This window comes from Solea senegalensis, linkage group LG9 (assembly GCF_019176455.1).
Source record: "Solea senegalensis isolate Sse05_10M linkage group LG9, IFAPA_SoseM_1, whole genome shotgun sequence".
Lineage (NCBI taxonomy): Eukaryota > Metazoa > Chordata > Actinopteri > Pleuronectiformes > Soleidae > Solea > Solea senegalensis.
Window position 1 is genome coordinate 9,621,285 of NC_058029.1, and position 19,609 is coordinate 9,640,893.

Here is a 19,609-nt window from a genome sequence, read left to right on the forward strand (position 1 = left end):
AGGCTTCAACCTGTTGGCGTGACCATTCATCAGTTGTTTTCAAGGCCTCTAGATGGGTGAGGGGCTTTGTAATGGGGGCAACATTACAGCGCTAATGTGGAATGTGAAATGGAGTGTGCGTACACTGTATATACGAGTGTGTGTCTGTGAACGTCAGCACGCATGAGTACGTCTTTATATGCATGTGTCTGCAGATGTATGTGCGTGTCAGAGATAATAATAGCGGGTGAACTGTCTCGGTGCTGTGAGGCCACCATGGTCAAAAACAACCTAACAGTAGGCTGAAGGACAGTTAAGCGTGTGTTAGGGTTATTGAATGTGTGTGTGTGTGTGTGTGTGTGTGTGTGTGTGAGTATTTCAATGAACATGTCTGGCTGTGAATGTATGTTAAAGTAGATGTTTAATGTCTTGACAATGTAGCAGAGAGTATAGGAAAGGCTAGCTGAGGATAACGAGAGGCACATGGCTGACCCATTTCTATTGTTGTCTATTTTGTCCCACTAACCCACTGAAATCTTAATATTTTCATCACCTTTTCCCCACATGTATTTATACAGCGATGTTCTTATGTCCAGTGGGTTCCTGGTAAGAGGTTAGAAGAATCTCGATAAAATAGAGTTCTTATTTGCAATAGAAGAAATATTAATATCGATAAATTGAAGATTACGTACAATCACATTCTGTCTATAACAAAAAAGTACATCTTCAAAAACAATTGATGATCCTCATAAGCATATTAACTTTTTTTTTTAAATAAAATATACAGTCCTGGATCCCGTACACCTACTTGCTACAGTTAAAAGGGACCATAACACACAAGGTCAAATGCCGCCACAACCATATGAGACAGACACAAAAATGGATTCAATTCATTTGTCGTTTGTCCAAACTGTCTTGGCTGGTGTCATACCTAATGTGTTTTGACAGCATCAAGTGCAAACAAATCCTGTCCCACATAGCCTGCATTGCAGGGTGACGAGTTCCCCTATTCCTGGCCCCTAACTCGCACTTTCACAATCTTCAAGGTCAATGCATAAGAATAGACAGCTTAATAGTGACAACCTTGAGTAGCATCATAACAGGCATACTTCTCACAGATGTACATCCTTCATGTATGTTACCAAGGCAGTGGAAAGTTTTATTACAATTATTATTATCATCATTATTCATTATTATTATTTTGTTGTTATTGTTATTATTATTATTACATGTATTTGAACAGAAATTCCTGTGGCTGTTTGTTTAGCAACAGAAGCTTTAGCTTTCGTCTTTACAGATATGGAAGTTATCACTTAATTGGCATTGCTTTATAATACTTATATATGATTCCAGTGAATTGTTATGCTTTATTGCGCTCGTTTTGCTGTGCTTTATCAGTGTCTGTGGTTTACTGAGAAAAACAAAAAACATTCCTTGTATATGTTCACGTGCTTGGTCTGTAGATACACCACAAATAGAAATCATGCTCTTGGCAATTTCTAGTAGAAAAATTAAGAAAATGGAAAGATTTTAGTTTGTGAAAAGCTACTTTTCCTTTACAAGGTTTTCTATCCAAATATGAGCAATTACAGCAAACGGAGGGACTTAGTGAAGTAAATTACATTATGAGCCTGCCCAAGATTAAGCCTCATTACTTTTTTTATGTATATTAAAAACCTGGCCACTATTCAATGAAATAGGTTAATAATGGATGGACATTGATGAGTAGTCACTATTTTGCAGACAGCAGTGTTATGGAATGCTCTGACAAGAGCACCTGCTATTTTCAGCTGAAGCTCAAACTAATGCAAACAGCAGCTCTAAAGGAAGAATGAAGTATAACAAGGGATGAGAGGGCTGCCTGTTTTCTTACACAACAAAATTCTGATTTATTTATTTATTTGGCCCAAAGTGATTTAACAATACCTATTAGTTCCTTGAGAATACATGAAGAGACTCAGTAAAGCCAGGTTGCAGACAAGTCAACTGCCATTTCTACATCCTTCCAAACCACCGCTGACCCCTCACATGAGGAAAACTTAGTTTACATTCCTCTTCTCTGTCTTGGCACTGTTTTTCTTATTTTTACCCTCCTTTGTTATGTTCTCTTGTTCTCTCACGGACGCTTATCTGAGCGAGGCTAAGCCTATCTAACCACAAAAGACAACAGAGATCAACAACGATGAAACCCAACAACAGTATGGTTGACCTTCTTTTGTTTATGTTGTCAAGTGGTTGCTGTATACTCTGGGTGAGGCGAGACTAGTCTGAAGGTGGTGTAAAAAGGACAATACAGAGGGTGTGCAGCAAATGAAAAGCTGATATCCAAAAGAATCAGAAAGGGAGAAAAGAAAAGATAGATGGATAGCAAAGAAGAGCCAAAGCAAAGAAATACACAAAGAAAAGCCCTGCAGAAAAATTGTTGAACACAGATCCAGTAGCAACTTTGTGTATTGTCTGGCTGATCGAACCAGAGCAGCACATCAGATCAGATTAACCATAGCTCCAGTTATAGGCAATTACATGACTAATGGATGGCTGTGAAAAACAAGCCTCTTTCTGCTGCCAACCCTCTTTTTTTCACAAGTGACAGATCTTTGAAGGAAAATGATGCCAGTGTTATCAATGAAAATGCAACACAGTCACAGTCTTACTTTTTTTTCCAAACAAACTCATTCATGCAACACAGAAAACAGTTTTTGTCAGAAAGCTCAAGCTACCATGATGCTTAATAATGGCATATACACACACTCACTCACACACACAGACATAATACTAAAGCTTTTACTCCTCTCACTAATGGTTGTACACAAGCCATTTTTAGACATTTATGTTTTCTCTTCACATAAAAGAAACATAGTGGGAGAGATGCAATGCGTTCACAGCAGCAGGAGAATCTCCAGGATCAGAAGGCGGCGCCTGGCCTGAGCATGCAAAAGGCAAAACACTCAACCATTCACTCACTGTGGATCCTTTGGAGTTTCCCCTGCTGTGTCCTCACATGAGCTCACACCAACATTAACCAGAAATTATAACATAAGAAACCCAAGTATCTGCATGTTCTACACCGCAGAGTTTCTTGACATGGCAAGGGAGGATGAGGCAGGCGACAGATACTGTATTTCATGATGTCACATTACATTTATTTGTTAAGAGAATCCCTGGTATTGACATTTGCTTGCTCTCTCTCTCTCAGTTGGATGCACAAATGAACCTTGGTAATAGAAACATTGTTTGATCTGACTCGTTTCTATTAGGGTACCTATCAAGAGCACAGTGGTGTGGCTGGACCATCTGAAGCGGCCCAACAGAGAAAATAACCATTTCCAAGTAACAATGTGAATGGAATGAGAAAAACACAAAGAGTACCATTTTTAACTATTAAAAAACAGAGGGTGGTTTCAATGCCACTTGTGTTTATGCTTTATAAAAATGTGTACTCCACGCAGCAGCGTTAACTGTGTTGTGTTATTCTTCAGTGAATTGATTCTCTCTGCAACTTACACTATGCCGCGCTGGTATGATGTTATGCTGTTTATGAAGCTGATGCAGCTATCGCCATCCGGCCTATACAGCCCTGTGTAAATACGAGTCAGATCAGCATTTACCTTATCAAACTATACAGTGGGGAGATGAACTGCACTGTACTGCTTGTTGGATATACAGCTTAAGAATCTATATTTAAGGACAGGTAATCCAGGTAAGAACATTGGTAAGGTTTTCATAGACTTACGAACAGCCTTCTTACTGCAACTGATCTTATTTCCCCTCACCTTCTGCTCCTTAGTGCTGCTTGTCCTCCCTTTAACTTTTACCCTGATGTGTCCTTCTGAACAGTAAGGGTGTTGCCAACCAGATTTCATGCTGCAATTCATTTTGAAAATAAAACCCTAAGCTTATGTGTTGTTAATGTTGCATGGCCTAAAAACAAACAAAATATAACTTGCAAGACCTGATGTTACCATTACTTTGACGTTGTCTCCATGTTACTCTGTGACTCAGTTTATCTTGTGTGCACTTAATCCTCTCTCTCATTCTCTACTTCAGTTGCTCTGTCTCCATATCTTGCTCTTATTGTGCACAAAGTAACACTCATGAGGACAAACGTGCTTAAGGAGACTCAAGAAGCATTTTCTGTTACTGAGAAGTGAAGCAGAAAAATTGGAATTATTTGAACTCACTTATCACAAGAGGATATGTAGACATGGCTTTCTTTCCAAACCACAATAACAGCCTATCACTACTGGAAACCAACCCCTTACCCACAAAAAAAAACAAGTGTGCATTTCTCTGAACTCAGTGTTCCAAAACATAATTTACTTCAGTGCTACTCTCATAAAGACAGACACAGATTGTTGATTTTTAAAGATAATGAAACAACACTGCAAATTTCTGTGACACCATAGTGAACTCCAGTTTGTGAAAACATCTGATTCTCCTGCTATACTCTTCCTGGAATAGTGTCACGTCTCTTCGGTGCGGTTGGTATTCCAAATCTCAATTCTGTATTATGACAACCTGCCCCCCAGACACTGAACAACAATCTTCTTTAATTACTACAGAACACAATCTGTATATTGTAAATGGTCAACCAAAAAGAGTTTACATTACAGTTAAGTTTTTCTTAACCGTAATGTAGTTCTTGCTACTTGCCTATATCAAACTCATACGTACATGTTGTGTAGTCATGATATTCTCTAGAAACATAAACCCATCTTTAATTTGTATCTTACCAGCATTAGAGAAAGTAAAGCAAAAGTTGCATGAGTCACAGGGCAGCAGAAGAAATGCTTTAACTCTTTAAGCACTGTTTCCAGTTCTATGGTCAACTATTGAGAGATGTTGAGCCTTCTAATGTTGTTGTTACCATAGTCCAACTGTGATTTAACTACTAATTATCACTGCCTCTCCAAACACTATTTGAAGCATTCAGTTTCATTATCGCAATATCATAATCCAAATAGTTTATTATATTACAATGTCAGTGTCTATTACTGTGTCTTGTAAGTTGACCACCTAAGCTTGTTCAGCGCAGAGGTCATAATGAGGAGAGTCATCGTGTGAAGCGGTCCTCAGACAACCTGTAATTATGTGCCTAATCCTGTTCTCTTTACCATATGCAAAAACACATTTGCACTGCCTTAACTGTACACACAGGTGGGAGAGCATGCTGCTGAATGAAATGACAGCAACATAAAGAAAACGATAACAAACTGCGAACAATCTACCAGGGAGCTGGCCCACTTCCAACCCATCCCTGGAGGACAAACCTGTATCTGAACTATTCTTTTTTTGAAGAAGAAGAAGTATAGCGTGACATCTCTTTTCACTAGAGCTTGTATTGGCTGAAGATGATGTGTTTCTGTACTGACAAGCAAAGTGTGCCAGTTTTTTTTCTATTGTAACTTAATATCACCTCCAGCAACTGCAATGCCAAACGTCATGTGAAAGAACAACTTGGAATGGATTGTAATTTGATTTGATTTGACATGTACAATTGTTCCTACAGATTCCAAGTCATGCACCACTATGTAACGCCAATGCCCCCGGGATATTGTTCTAATAAGACCTGGCTGCTATGACACGGTTTAGTCTCATGAAACTAAATCTTTTTCATATTCATATCATATTTGCACAACAAGCACAGGCCAAACATGCTGTTGTTCTTTAACCACCTGGCACCTCTGTTAATGTTAAATAATTCAATATGCTGAACGGTTTCTAAATCCACAGAACCCACCAGTAACCTGTCCTCGGCGAGCAACACCAGAAAACGGAGAGGTGAAACATGAGGAGCCCGGTAGCACAGTGTGACCTTGCAACGTGTAGACGTGCATGAATACATGAGACTTTGTGAGCAGACGAGAAAACATTTCAGAGAAGGTGTATGAGCGAGATGGATAAATCTATTATTAGAAGGATTATCAAGTCCTGAAATGACCTTTCAAACTCCTGTTATGCATGGCTGCCCTTGTGACTCACAGCAGTGTCTCAGGATTTTCAGTGACAAGTGGGAAGATCAATTGCCATCTCCCTCTGTGACATCACAAAGTACACAACTATAAATAATCACAGCAGCTGCAAGAAGATGAGATTCTCAATGATCACAACAAGCAAACAAAAATAAATAAATCACATGGATTTTAAGTTTAAATGAATTCTACATAGGAAGACGGTGGAAGTGGTTGCTTATTCAGCCCTACAGTAACTGCAGCCTCATCACTATGCTTGTGCTCGCGTGGGCTCACGTCAGCAGCAAACAAAGATCCTAGGCTCCTGCCAAAATGGTGACAGAGGAGACTTAAGTATTTTTCTCACGACAAGATGCACACTCACGAGGTAACTAAAGCAACACTGCCCAGCATCAGTCACCTTCCTGCAGTGCGTCTTTAGTTTTAAGAAGCATGTATTGCTGCATTTGTATTTATGCACTTTTCACTACACCTGAGGCTTAAGGCTACCTGCAGCACTGTCTGTGTATGTCAGCAGAGCAGGGGTGAGACATCTAGATGGTCATTTGTTGATATTAGCAGACTCTATTGCTATGCAAACTACAATAACTCACTCGTATTTCTTTGCTCCAGTATGTCCAACTCCAATTCCTACTAATCAGTCTACAGACAACAGAGGACGTTATGGAAGGCCTCATTGTCAAGTTATGATCTGTTCCATGGTGGTATTAAAAAAGATATCTTCTTAATCCCTTCAAGCTGAATAATTACAGTATAGAGTAATTAGTTAAATATATGATAGCCTGTACAGGGATACATGTGGACATAAATGCATGACGATCCTTGAATTTTTGTGGACTATTTTGACAACATGTCTTTCAGATACACTGTGATACACAGAATTCATGTTTATTTTTGCAGAATCACTGGCGACTGAGAAAATGTTTTCCATTTGCCATTACTTAGCTCCCTGTAATTAATTAAATTGAAGAGGATAACACCAGTCTTCATGCCATCCTAAGAAACAATTTCCTCTTGATAGCATGCTTCAAAAACACTAGCTCCTCCAAGTAAACAAAACTTATTATCACAGGGACAGAGGAAGGATGTTGGTTGCTAAACAACATTTTCCAGTATGCTGCCATAACACTATAATTAGACTGCAGGGAGCTGTTGCTCTAATGTAGACGATACAGTTCACCATGTCCTTGAGGTGCTGAAGCTCAGGTCAAAATACCCAGCTTTCTCATGTACGACATCAATGCACATTTCTAAATTTGACTGACACGCAAAAAAATTTGCTCAAGAGCTTTATCCCCCTCACCTGATAGGCTTCAAAGCCGTGTCCTGTGGTAGTTGCTGGGGCCTCAGGTGGTACTGGGGCCTGTCTCTTCTTGATGTCAGCCTTGGGAGACATCCTGGACATATTCATGACTGACTGAGACTGGCCCAAGGTGCTGGGGACCCCGGATACTTTGGACAGACCCTGTGGGTTAGCAAATGCATATGAATGAGTTCAAGAGGAGTCTGACACATGACCACTATCACATCAGTCATGAATGAGATACCATCAAAGTCATCACTCAGAGAAGACATTGTTTTATTATGAAACAAAATGTAATTCTGGGCTGATCCAAAATGGAGAAGAATAGAACTTGTGGAGGGATTTAAAAAAAACAAAAACATTTTTTATTAGGGAAGCTGATTCTGTGCAGTTGTGGACAGAACAAGAATAAAGGATTTGTCATGTTGAGCATGATATACCCAAAAAGATTATCATGCAGCCTTTACAAACATCTCAACTTTTCCCCATTATATCAATAACTTTGTGTATTTTGTATAGACTACAACTGTGTTAGTATATTATGTGAACATAGACACAATATTCAGAATTAAACTAGTGTTATGCTAAAGAAATTGATAGTGATTCCTGCATGTTCACAACTTGTCATGGCCTTTAAACCAATGATGTCTAAAAACAAAGCTAACATTTGAAAAAAAAAAAAATCTATTTAACCTTGAGAGACAATCCAACACAAAACATGCCAGCAGGTGTAGTTTGCCACTCACTTTCTCTATCCTTAATCCTGTTCAGGCTTTACAGTAAATAATACCTAGTATGCCTGACTGTGATTCAGACAAAACAGAAAAGAAGAAATGTGCAAAATTGAGAAAAAAACTAATAGTGTGCAACCTTAAGTCGTAGCAGAAAAACAAGAAAAACAACTGAGAAAAATCTTAAGAGTTGTGCTGTAGGGCAGTGCAAGGGAGAGGTGGTGGGGTAGATGGCATGTGGAGGTTGGCAGAACAAAGGAAATGTTGGGAATCAAGAATTTATGGGATTTCTTTAAAAGGAAGAATGCTTTTCACCTCTCTCACAACAGCAAAAGAAGAAAATTGTAGGAAATCCACTTGGGCACTTAACTCACAATGTTAATTGTCAGTGAAATCTTATTTACAGCTATCCAAAAGTATCTTGACTTTTGGACAACTATTTGGATTGATAAATATAGCACTTGGTGTTATCTAAAATCAGAAAAGAAGAAGAAGAAATAAGCACAAATGTCCCTTGTCAGTTTGCTTCAGAATCAGCAATGGCCTACAATGTGATGCTCTCTGACCACATTAGTGTTTTAAGACCACACAGACACACAGTCGATTAGCCCCTAATGAACAATTAGAGATAAGAGGCTGGGCTTTTAGTGCTAATGTAGAAAAGGTAGGGTGACCTAATGCCTTCAGGCTGATAACAGTGTATGTCCATAAGTGTGTGTGTATTTTCTTGTGTGTATAGTCTGATAACAGTCCCAGACTGAGAAACAATCATATCAGAGACAAAAAGCCCAGCTGCATTAAAGCCTGCTGGACAGAGTGATATGGCTGAGAAATATCAGGATGAATAACTGGGGATGCAAGCAGCACTGAACAGGCCCTCATGACCCTCATGTGGGTGTGGATTGACTGCAATTGCCTTTGTGTGGCCCGAGAGCGAGGTCACCAATAATCTGTTATGTCAGAGTACAGTAAATGTAGACCACACCCTGAAAGCTTCATGAGAATATAACGATGTTTGTTACTGATGAAGTACTTCCTGTTGCCAGTAGGTGGTAAAATGACTGGCTTTGCAGGTTGAGCCCACTGGCCTTAAAAATAAGTCAGGGTGAAAGCGTGCTGCATGCTATTGCTTCAAAATAATTCACCAGATTAGCCTGAAAGTTGGTCAGAGATTTGGCCAATTGTCTTTTCACCAAGTTTACGGCCAGTTTTCCCCCCTCAACTTTCACTTTAAATCCTTCAGACGTATTTGAAGGAAAATATATTGTCACATATATCATAGGCATAAACACACAAAGGGCATGAAGAGAAATGGCTAGAAGATATAGCTTAAAAAGGGAATAAGAAGATATTATGGTGTCAGTGATTCAGCATGCAGCGAACAAAGACAAAAGGGTGGACCGATTGAATAAGAGGACTTTGTTCTACAGAACACAAAACAGTGAAATGATCCAGGGTGGACCAGGCAGCCTTTTTTCAGCTAATACAATCAAATGTCATATTGATCTGAGATGAGCCACAGATGACTGGCTCAATCTAGGTTCATGGCTTCAAAATCAAGTTAACATGATTGAGTTATGGATATAAAAGATAGACATGCTGCTTAATGCAGGACCTAAATGTCTGGTTCATCATGTAAGCACTATAAACACACACACAACCAAATATCTGTGTTTTCTATTTCAAAGATGGTCATGACTTGTTCAGATGCTCACACCCAAAATGATCCTTTCAGCTGGTCTAGATTTGTTGTGTGTCACTATGTAACAGTATGACTATAATCTTTATCATTTATTAAACATTTATTGGAATGAAAAGGGAGTGAGAAAGTGAGTGAGAACTGTGAAAAGAACTTTTTTCAGACTACTGCATAAGTCTAGCAACAACCAAACCCAATTATCAGACTGCAGAGTAACTTTTGGAGATGAATGCTGCCCTCTAGAGGACATCAGCACACACAACAACCATTAGGTGTTACAAGTTACAAGTTATTTTTTGTTTAATCACAATTATGTATTAATTTACTATGTAATAATAAACTATGAAACAGTACCTCTGGCATTTTGCTGCCTTTGTTATTATTATTATGATTATTATTTATTTTCAATGTACTTTGACACCCCTAAACCTTCACAGTCACCAAGTCACAGTAATACTTTACACTGTGTAGTGAAGATTTTACAGTATTGTAGTTTGAATATTATTCAACCCTAGTTTTTGTTATGCTGTCCAGTTGTTTGAGTGACAAGTAAAAACAAACACCCCTATCAATTCACGTATTACCTCGGGACATGTTCAGATACTTTATTGTAATACTTACATTTGTTTGTGTGTCAGTGTTTTGGAAAACATTATCATCACACTCATCCATGTCCACAGAGGTTTTCTGCAAACAGAAGGCACAGCTAACATGCAGCATTCTACTGTTCAGGCATGCACTTAGCCTGCTGCAGTTGTATCAATGGTACACACCATTCAAGGTTAGTTATTAAATTATTACATAGCCTCATACAAAGTCACTCTCTTTTTTGTAATTCCTTGATTCTGAAGTAACGCTGTTGGTAAATGACCACAATTAGCAAAATAAAAGAAACGAAAACTGTTACAGCATTTAGGAATCTTACCTTGCTTTTTTTCCTGCTAAACTGGAAGATACCCAGGAGGCCTTTCTTCTCTGATTTACCCAAACTGGTGGTACTGGAGTAAAGTGAGTCTTAAAAAAGAGAGATGAAGAGGAGTTGGACATGATAGTGTCAGTGCCTTACTTTAAAAGTACGGGAATTATAACCAAATTCAGAAACAGTTTATAAGGAGTTAGGTAGATGTGAGAGACAAATTATCTTTGCATGCACGTTAATTAGGTGAACAGCAAAATGTACACTTTTTTCAGATAACCCTATCTAGTAGGATTCTATAAAATCCAATGTAGTTGTTTCTCTTGTAAACCAGAAATAAAGGTGTCATTCGCATTTATATGTATAGTTTCCAACCGTTGTCTTGAACTATCATGTTTTCATAATGTACTGACTTTCATCAGCAGAGGGCGCTATGGTTTTATTTATCTCTAGACCTCTTTATCTCACCTTCACTTCTGCAAAGCTCTGAATAAGAATGTGTCATGATAATACTGTTGGCTTGGGGACAGAGAGAGAAGGTTAACTAACTCTTAAAAACAGCTACACTACAGCATTATTAGGATTCTAAATAGGTAGAATAAAGTTCAATAGTATTACATTGAAGAGATAAGGTTAGCATTATAGTATAGTATTATACACAAAAAGTATGCATTATTTCTTTGAAGCCAGATTACTAACAAGCAAACAAGCATGTCCAGTGCACTATAAAAAAGAAGGTTAATAAGCAAGTAATGGAAGATTGGGTTAAATGCTACATTTAAATGGAACCATCAACACAAGGACAGACAGGGCTCTTCATGACTAATACCTGAGTAGTTAAGAGCAGGGGCAGAAGCCATTTTAGGCTGGAGAACTGGAAAATATGAAGGTTTAAAAGCATCTTTAGTCACATGTGGACAGCTGAAAACCATTCCTTAAAAAAGTAGGCAGATACTTCTTTAATATATCATTGCATTTAACTATAGAGGAAAAACACTATAACGACTTTAAAAAATTATGACATGAACAAAATAAATACATTCCTCTGAATACATGTTCTTCATAATTACTGCAAAGGTTTAATGTCTAGATGTAACCCTTACACAACAGTATCGGACCATAAAGATTACATCATTTTAAGTCTCAATGCTAAAGTCCTTCCTGACCTTCCTGTCTTTCCTCACAGATCACACTCTCCATGACCAAACAGTATGGAAAATAACAATGGGTGTGGACTGTTGCCATGTAAATAAACCATATCAACAGATCCTACACCGTCATTCAATTTCCTTCTAGATAAAGAACATGCGAGTCCTACAAGAGTGATACAAATGGGTCTACCTCCAGGTTTATATATTTGAATATAGGATCACAGGGTAAACATATAAAAACAAAACCTCACATTCAGAAATGTTAAACGACAGATATTTGGGGCCCAGGGGAACCAGGCTAATAGTAGCATATGCTAATTGTTTTGGGGATGATTTAAACATGTTGGCTGACAAGTATGATATAGTATAAGTATAATGAGTTAATTAAATCGAAGGAATGTACCACAACAAAAAAGAAACAAAAAAGTATATGAACAGAATCAAGAGGTTGAGGTTTACCTAAACTCTTGTCATGTACGTAGAGTTCCTTGATCCCCAGCTCCGTCAGAGATTTATCCAGTGGTAATTTTTGGCGACTGATGCCGTCCTTCAGGAGCAGAACGTGTGAAGGATCAAACTCACACTTGTCACAGATGACTGGTGTCAGAGCCTCGAGTGGTACCAGCGGGTTGACCCGTAACACTGCCTTCTGGCTACCGTGGTAGTTCACCAATAGACGAACTGTTTTCTGTTATCAACAGGAGAATGACACAAAGAAATTAGACATTTACAGTATGTCTAAAAAAAAATGGATCAAGAAAAGGTTACTGAGAGCACACTGTAACTTGCAACCATCATAGGAATCTTCCAAAACAGGATGTTCTTCAAAAACCAAACCCTTTATAGCAATAAACCAACAGTAAACAGAGATGAAAAGGAAAGATAGTAGCCTTGATATAACAAATAAGACAAAAATAATCAAAGCTTTGAGCACTGAAGCACCAACATGAAAAAAAACATTAAATATAAACAAAAAGTAAAGATCTGACAGTAAATGCAAACTAAAATCACTTGCTCTTATGAACACCTATGATTCCTTTGGAGATGAATTGAGTAGAACAAAATGGACATTGGTGATAAGAGGAACACAGAAAAAACTTCAGTAATGAGTAACTTCTGGTTAGCGTTTTGCTGATGAGACAAAGTAACATTTAATGGACTTCTGTGTGATGCATGTGACCATTATTCATGTATACCTCAACACTACATATTGTTCCATAAAGAAGAACTGACAGATGTTCTACTCTGTACAGCAAGTTTTATAACAAAACAAACGTCCATGCACCCCTCTCAGGACCCATGAGGCCGAAGAATTCCTAAAATAATTTCAGTGAGTGGTTCTTCAGTGGCTTTTGTTTATCAGGCAAAATCAAAAGTGGCTTTCAAAGTTCTGTGTTACTTCATTAGTTTCTTAGTCAGTACCATTCATCATCACTCTGTATGTATATACTGTACTGTATATTCCAGTATTACCACACAGAAAAATAGCCAGGTTGGTACCCTTCCTTTGAAAGCATGAATGAACACAGGAAAGATTGTACATGTACTGCTCACAGGTCAAAGGGTCCCTTGCATAAATTGGGTGAGTTGATTAGTGGTGCTAGACAAGGGGACAAGCATGTCCAATATCAAGAGTTTGTATTCTGTGCCAAATTTCGCAACCCATCAAGGCAGTAGTTGGGTGAGGAGAGCAATAACTTGCAATAATTTGACGGATGTCATTACAATCAGCAGATGTTAGGAGTGGTGTTTGCCCCAAAGGTGATTAGCTTTGTTAAAGATCTACAACCACATTCGTTTATGCAACAAATGAAGTTGTATATCCAACCACATCCATTTTAAAACAGTGAGTTTTTGGAGTAGTATCACAGGGACCTTTGACTGCATGTAGACATGACATATGGATGAGTATAATTGGGTGGATTCACTGGATTGTGAATTAACCAATTTAAGAAGTTTAATATCACTGAAATCCTCAGGCTCTTCTCTCTGTTGACTTTGACATGTTTTTTATTCCTGCTTAGACTTCATTCCTCATAAACCAATGAAAGGTACCAAGCTGCTGTTGCTTAAGGGTAATTTAATGTTCTGAAATCAACGGGGTAGTAAAAGTATATGTCAATTTTAACCGCTGAGACAGATGTTACAATGAGCAAAAGGGATGACTGACAGCAGTCTCTGAAATAACGTCAGCTTCTGGCCAGGCAGGGTCAAAAAGAGAGAGAGGAACCAGTGAGCCCTGAGAAGAGCAGAGAAATAATGCATGGTAACTAAAGGTAAGACACTCATCAAATATTCAAACTGTAGGAGGAGAACAGAGGGCAGACAGAGAAAAGGGGAGAGCCAACGTATAATACTCAACAGAAAAATAACTTCAGAGAGGCAAGACTGCTGTAAAAACACATGACAAGAAATAGAAATATTGGGGAAAAAACAGAAGCACACTTCAGACTAAACCAGTACTGACTTCAACATCCTGCTTGCCCAGCTGGATCCAAACTGGCTTCCTACCTTAGCACAGGCCCTTACAGGTTTCACTGACGCTGCTTTCTGCCAGCAGTCAGAGGTAAAAGGTAAATTTGGAAGGGAAAAATATCATTTAGTATTTTAAGCTATTGTGGCATATATCTACATTGCTTCATGCAAAGCACAACTAAACATTGGGTGTCATTGGTGTATTGTGGAATTGTATGTATCGTTATCATATTGCTATTAGTCATGTGTTATGGCACACATTTGTTAAAATATCAAATATAATATTGATGCATTTGCAAAAATGCACAAAATCCATGCTAAGAGCATTGGACCCCAGCAGCTTTAAATATGATGTGACAAATACAAAATACAAAGAACACTTGATAAAAAAGAACAGGCATCGGGCTCCAGTCTGACTCACCTCTGGCACTTTGGGCGCTGGTCTGCGCACCACTTTGTCCTCCCAGACTTTCTCCTTGATGAAGACACAGGCTACATTCAGGGAGCCCAGTAGAGCATTGGGCTTGAATCCCAAAGAGTGGCCCTCTGGCGACAGCAGCTCCAGGGTGTGCAGTGCTGGGTTAAGGTGGAAGCGACTACACAACTCAACCAGCAGGTCCATCAGCGCCTTACTGATAGGGAGAGGAATAAAGCGAAGAAGGGGGAGAGAAAGTGAAAGAAGGGGTAAGGAGGAGGGTGAGAGGAAGAGGGAAGAGATGGGCAAGAGAGGAGACGGGGAGAAGATCATGTTACAGAGCCTGGCTAGCTTTGAACTCCAGTAAGGAGAAAAGTAATTACTTCATACAACAAACAAGAAACATACTCTCACCTGGCACTCTTAAAATGAATGGCATGAATGAATAAATCTGCTATTTTAACAGTGTCATGTGGCATGAGCACTGATTCTGATATACAGATAAAGAGACATGTTTTGTTTAAGGAGGCAACAAACAACCTTGGTGTGCCTTGAAGTTCCTGTTTGGTTACTGTCGTAATTGTGGTATTAAACTTCTTCATGAGCAGAAAGCAACAAACACTTGTTACGTATTTGAAAATCTGAAGAAAACACTATTTATGAATTCTAATGTTTTATCCCAACATATTTATATACAACACACACAACAAAAATGCAGTCTATATGGTGACAAATTAAAAAGTGGTAAGGTACAGTTTTACATTCATCGTAGAAATAAAAACAAAAGGCTCATTATTTACAAAAGATGGGTGTAAGAGTACTGATGATTTAATCTGTGTGGTTTATAGACAGTGGTGTCCCATAATTTTGGGGCACTGTGGGGGTGGGGAGGCCCATAGTTGTACCTGTCAATCCTAAGATAATGAAGCCAAGAGTGTCCAACATTTTCTGGGAACGCTAGATCAGATGACAGAGCTGAGAGACACACTACTACAAAGGACACTATTGACATTCACTAACAAATGGACACAGTCTACAAATAAAAAAACAGTCTGCAGTTGACATGCAGTGTCCTCTGCTATGTGCCTCGGCTATTTTGTATTTTCATTTCGTATGTCACAGGAGATCTGAGGAGAGTCATTCACTGAGGTATTGAAGTACATTTCAGATTACATTTTAACCTGAGCAAATGTATCATACACTTTCCACCATATTTCTGAGACAAGGCTGAAACAATCATTGTGTCATTTCATTTTTAATTTGATGCACTTGTGCCGACATAAAAATGGCTTACTGGGTTTGAATATTAATCTTGAGATAAACATGACAGTAGTACAAAGAATCATTGGCAAAGCAAATATACCTAATAAAACTGTAAGAACAATGGAATATTTTCATAGCTATAGTACACCAGTTATACATTTCTGCAACATAATTTTAGAATATTACAAGCTTAAATGTGCTTCCAACTTAAATTTATTGTAAAAAAATAAACATAGTAATGTCTCTCAATACTTTGTCTCCGCTTCATCTCATTCACTGGAGCTATACTACTTAGTATCAGCTGTTTATGATACGTGTGCTGAAACCTCAGCCATATCATATCTAATACCACCAGTATTATCAAATATTCAGGCTATGTAAACAAAAAACATCTGAAGCTAAAATGTAGTGTCATACATTCCATCCCCATAAATTACCTGGAAAAAAGACACAAACAAAACACCAAAAAGACATCTCTGGCTTTCATACAAATCACAGTTGTGAAAGTCAAGCAATGTGGGACATTTAAAAAGGCTTTAAAATAGTTCTACATTTACAAGTGTATAAAGTTACTACAAAACACCAACATACTTTTCTGCAATAGTAAGTAGTAACACAAGACAGTGGCAAAAGTTTTTAATAAAAGTGCTACTAACTACTAAAAGAGCACCATGATAGTCTGTGATGGGGAGTAACTGATTTTCTGCCTCAAAGGAGAGAGCCTCATTAGGGGCCGAGGACAGCGGCAGGACAGGCTTAATCTGTCGTCTCTGTGGAACAAAGCTTGTGCTGAGATTGGGAATGGGAAACCTTGACAGGGCCTTGTTGGCACAGCAACCAAAACACACCCCGAAGAGGTCTGGTGACTAATAATCAAGGTCACTTCATTTGTATTCCTCATATTGTACACCTAAACATAAATTACCCAACTCAACTTTTATTTATAGAGCACATATAAAAACAACCGAGGTTGATCAAAGTGCTGTACAGAATGATGTCAACAAAAATAAGTAAAAGAGGAACATAAAAACAAAAAACATATTATGTGCATAATAAAAGCACATTAATTAAACGCCAAGGAGAAAATAAATTGCATATATAGTAATACTGTAAATGTTAATAAATATGTATGAATAGATGGACATTTTTACAATTTGGGACACAGCCAATATGTAAAACAAGCGTGTGTAAAACCAAGTGTAAAACCCATGTTCTCTAACCTGCCATCCTCAGTTACAGACGTCTGGTATCCCTGTGGAAGAGTTAGCTTGAAATCCACAGTGGGTCTTAGCATGTTCTCCTTGGCGTCCATGCCCGATGTCCCTCCCCCATCAGTGTTTCTGAAGATGTGCCGTGGAGCAGGTTGAGGGGCCCGAGGCGGAGGTGGAGCATGTGCCTTCATTCTCCTCCTGACCAGTGACAATAACAAAGAAAGATACACAACATAGAATATTATTAACTTCACTGGTGTAGCAGTTTCCATCATTCTGCTTGATTTCACTTTACAATTGGTAAACAACAGGCAATGTGTGGTACTTATTTGTACTTGGGTATCTTGTTTACAAGATATGAATCAGTCATAGTGTAGTGAGTATATATACTGTATCATCATCAACATACATTTTTTCAGACCCCGATTCACTTTTACTTTTTTATTCAAACTAAATAAATGTCGATACATTTGGCCCATTTCTTTTTCTTGAGTTCACTCTCAGATAAACAGCACCACATCATATGAACAACAACTCAATGTTATTAATGATTATACCAGCATAATAACAATAATAATAATAGAACAAACATTCACTAATATCATTCCAGAATGCTAGGCAGTTTATATAATGAAACAAACGATCATTAAGTCATTGTTGCTTCCCTGGCTTCAACTGGATTGCAATAGTTATGCGTTTTAAACAAGTGACTGAAACTAATAAATTATACTATTATAATACTATTATATGCTTGTAGTACTAAACAACTCAATACAGCAATTTTTCATTGTGTTCTTGTATTTTGATGCCAATTTCAGCCAAAAGGTTTGAAATTGGCTTCAAAATACAAGAACACAAATCCACACTCAAACCGCAGCTCATATGGGTGACGATGTACCAGATGTCAATGACACCCTAGCAATGAGGTGCTGCTATCTGCACATTTGAACTCAACGTAAACGGTACTTAGCCTGACAGAAACGGCTGATCAGACAGGAATCAAACACTCCATTCTCTTAACAATGACAAATAGCTTTTCTATATGCCTTTTAAGCACACAATCAATCTGTCTTCACAGTACACATTAACTGGAGATAACTGAATGTTTAAAAACATTCCACTCACGTCAAAAGCAGTCCTTGAGCTGATTAAGTGTACCAAAAGTGTTGAATATATCAAGACTGTTTATAACTCAGTTCCAAGGATTCACCTCTCTAATTGAGAGTGTGTGTGTGCATGTTAAGCATGATCCAGTTTCTTCAAGATAACAACTCCTGCCCAGTTTATAAGCAAAGACAGCACAGCGGAAAAAAAATGCACATGAACCACAGAGCACAGAGAGCGGACTCTAACCTGCTTTGAGTTAACCATTAACAGGTACGTCCGATATCAACTACACGCATGACCCACAGTGTCATTTACTCATTATGCAATGTTGGGGCTGAGAACGGTTTTCAAGGAATACATCAAGGGGACTGACATACTAGCTTATTACACTCCATGACTGACAGTTTCTATTCAGTGTCATTGTTCTAACATTTGAAAACACACAATTTACTCAAGTATTTATAAAGGAGAAGAAAAGTAAATGTTCATGAGCAGCTTAGAGACATTTGTGTGTGTGAGATTTTTGTTTTCCTCCAGGGAGTCTGTGTCGTTGAAGGTAAATGGAACTGGGCTCTGTGGATTTGAGGGACTGGGCCCCAGCCAGGTTTCACAGAGTTGGCTTGTATTCTTCTCTCCATCTCACTTGCTGTTTGTCTCACCATATAATTTCACTCTCTTGCTCTCACTCTCTCCTCTCTCTATCACTCTCTCTCTCACAAACACACAATGAGTCCTTTAGGGAACGCTCCCTCTCTACCAAAGAGTTAGCAGAAAATTAAAAAAAAAAAAAAGTGAGAAACTCCAGCACAGGGGTGGTGGTAAGTGGTGAACTGCGACAGGGGCTGAATTACAAATGGCAGCATAAACACACACACACACACACACACACACACTAATGGACCTTTCAGAACCACTCAGCTCTTTTCACTTGACTAAACAGCACTAACAAGGTCAGGATGTTTCTTTCACTATACTGAGTTGACATTTAAATGAATGTGTCAAACAATTAGTACAAGTAAATGTAAATAAAAATCTTCTTCATTTAGTTTATTCCACCAATAATTAAAGGGCACATACACTTATTATCACATATGTAGTGCAAGAGTAATTTTGTAAATACTACGGATGACTTGTGCTTATCTGCAAAAAAATAGTGTTAGTACACTCACACTCAAATGAATGACTAAGATGGATAACAGCTTCATGAATTGGCTGGGAAATAATTCATTAACAATATATATCACTATATAATTTTCTTCATTCATATAATCAAACATATAATCCCTTTAAATGATTTGCCCCACATGTGTAAAATGTTTCTGTGTTTAACAGTTATTTGATGTTTTCTCCCCATAAAATAGTCTTCTTTAAATCAGTGTTTAATCAT

At 38.2% G+C, this 19,609-nt stretch overlaps 1 protein-coding gene across 6 annotated transcripts in view; it reads right to left on the reverse strand.

Annotated features, from left to right (window-relative positions):
• The window catches only part of cobl (cordon-bleu WH2 repeat protein), a 46,284-nt gene that overhangs the window by 17,533 nt on the left and 9,142 nt on the right, over positions 1-19,609 (reverse strand). For 2 of the 6 annotated variants that reach the window (XM_044033729.1, XM_044033731.1), the window contains 7 exons: positions 17,125-17,313; positions 14,648-14,858; positions 12,211-12,439; positions 11,430-11,474; positions 10,610-10,698; positions 10,306-10,371; positions 7,255-7,416 (listed from right to left, as the gene is read on the reverse strand). In XM_044033729.1, coding sequence (XP_043889664.1) covers positions 7,255-7,416; positions 10,306-10,371; positions 10,610-10,698; positions 11,430-11,474; positions 12,211-12,439; positions 14,648-14,858; positions 17,125-17,313 — 991 coding nt within the window. Of the gene's footprint in view, positions 1-7,254; positions 7,417-10,305; positions 10,372-10,609; positions 10,699-11,429; positions 11,475-12,210; positions 12,440-14,647; positions 14,859-17,124; positions 17,314-18,240; positions 18,411-19,609 lie in introns of those variants that run through there. The other 4 variants (XM_044033730.1, XM_044033733.1, XM_044033732.1 and 1 more) reach the window with 4 other exon arrangements.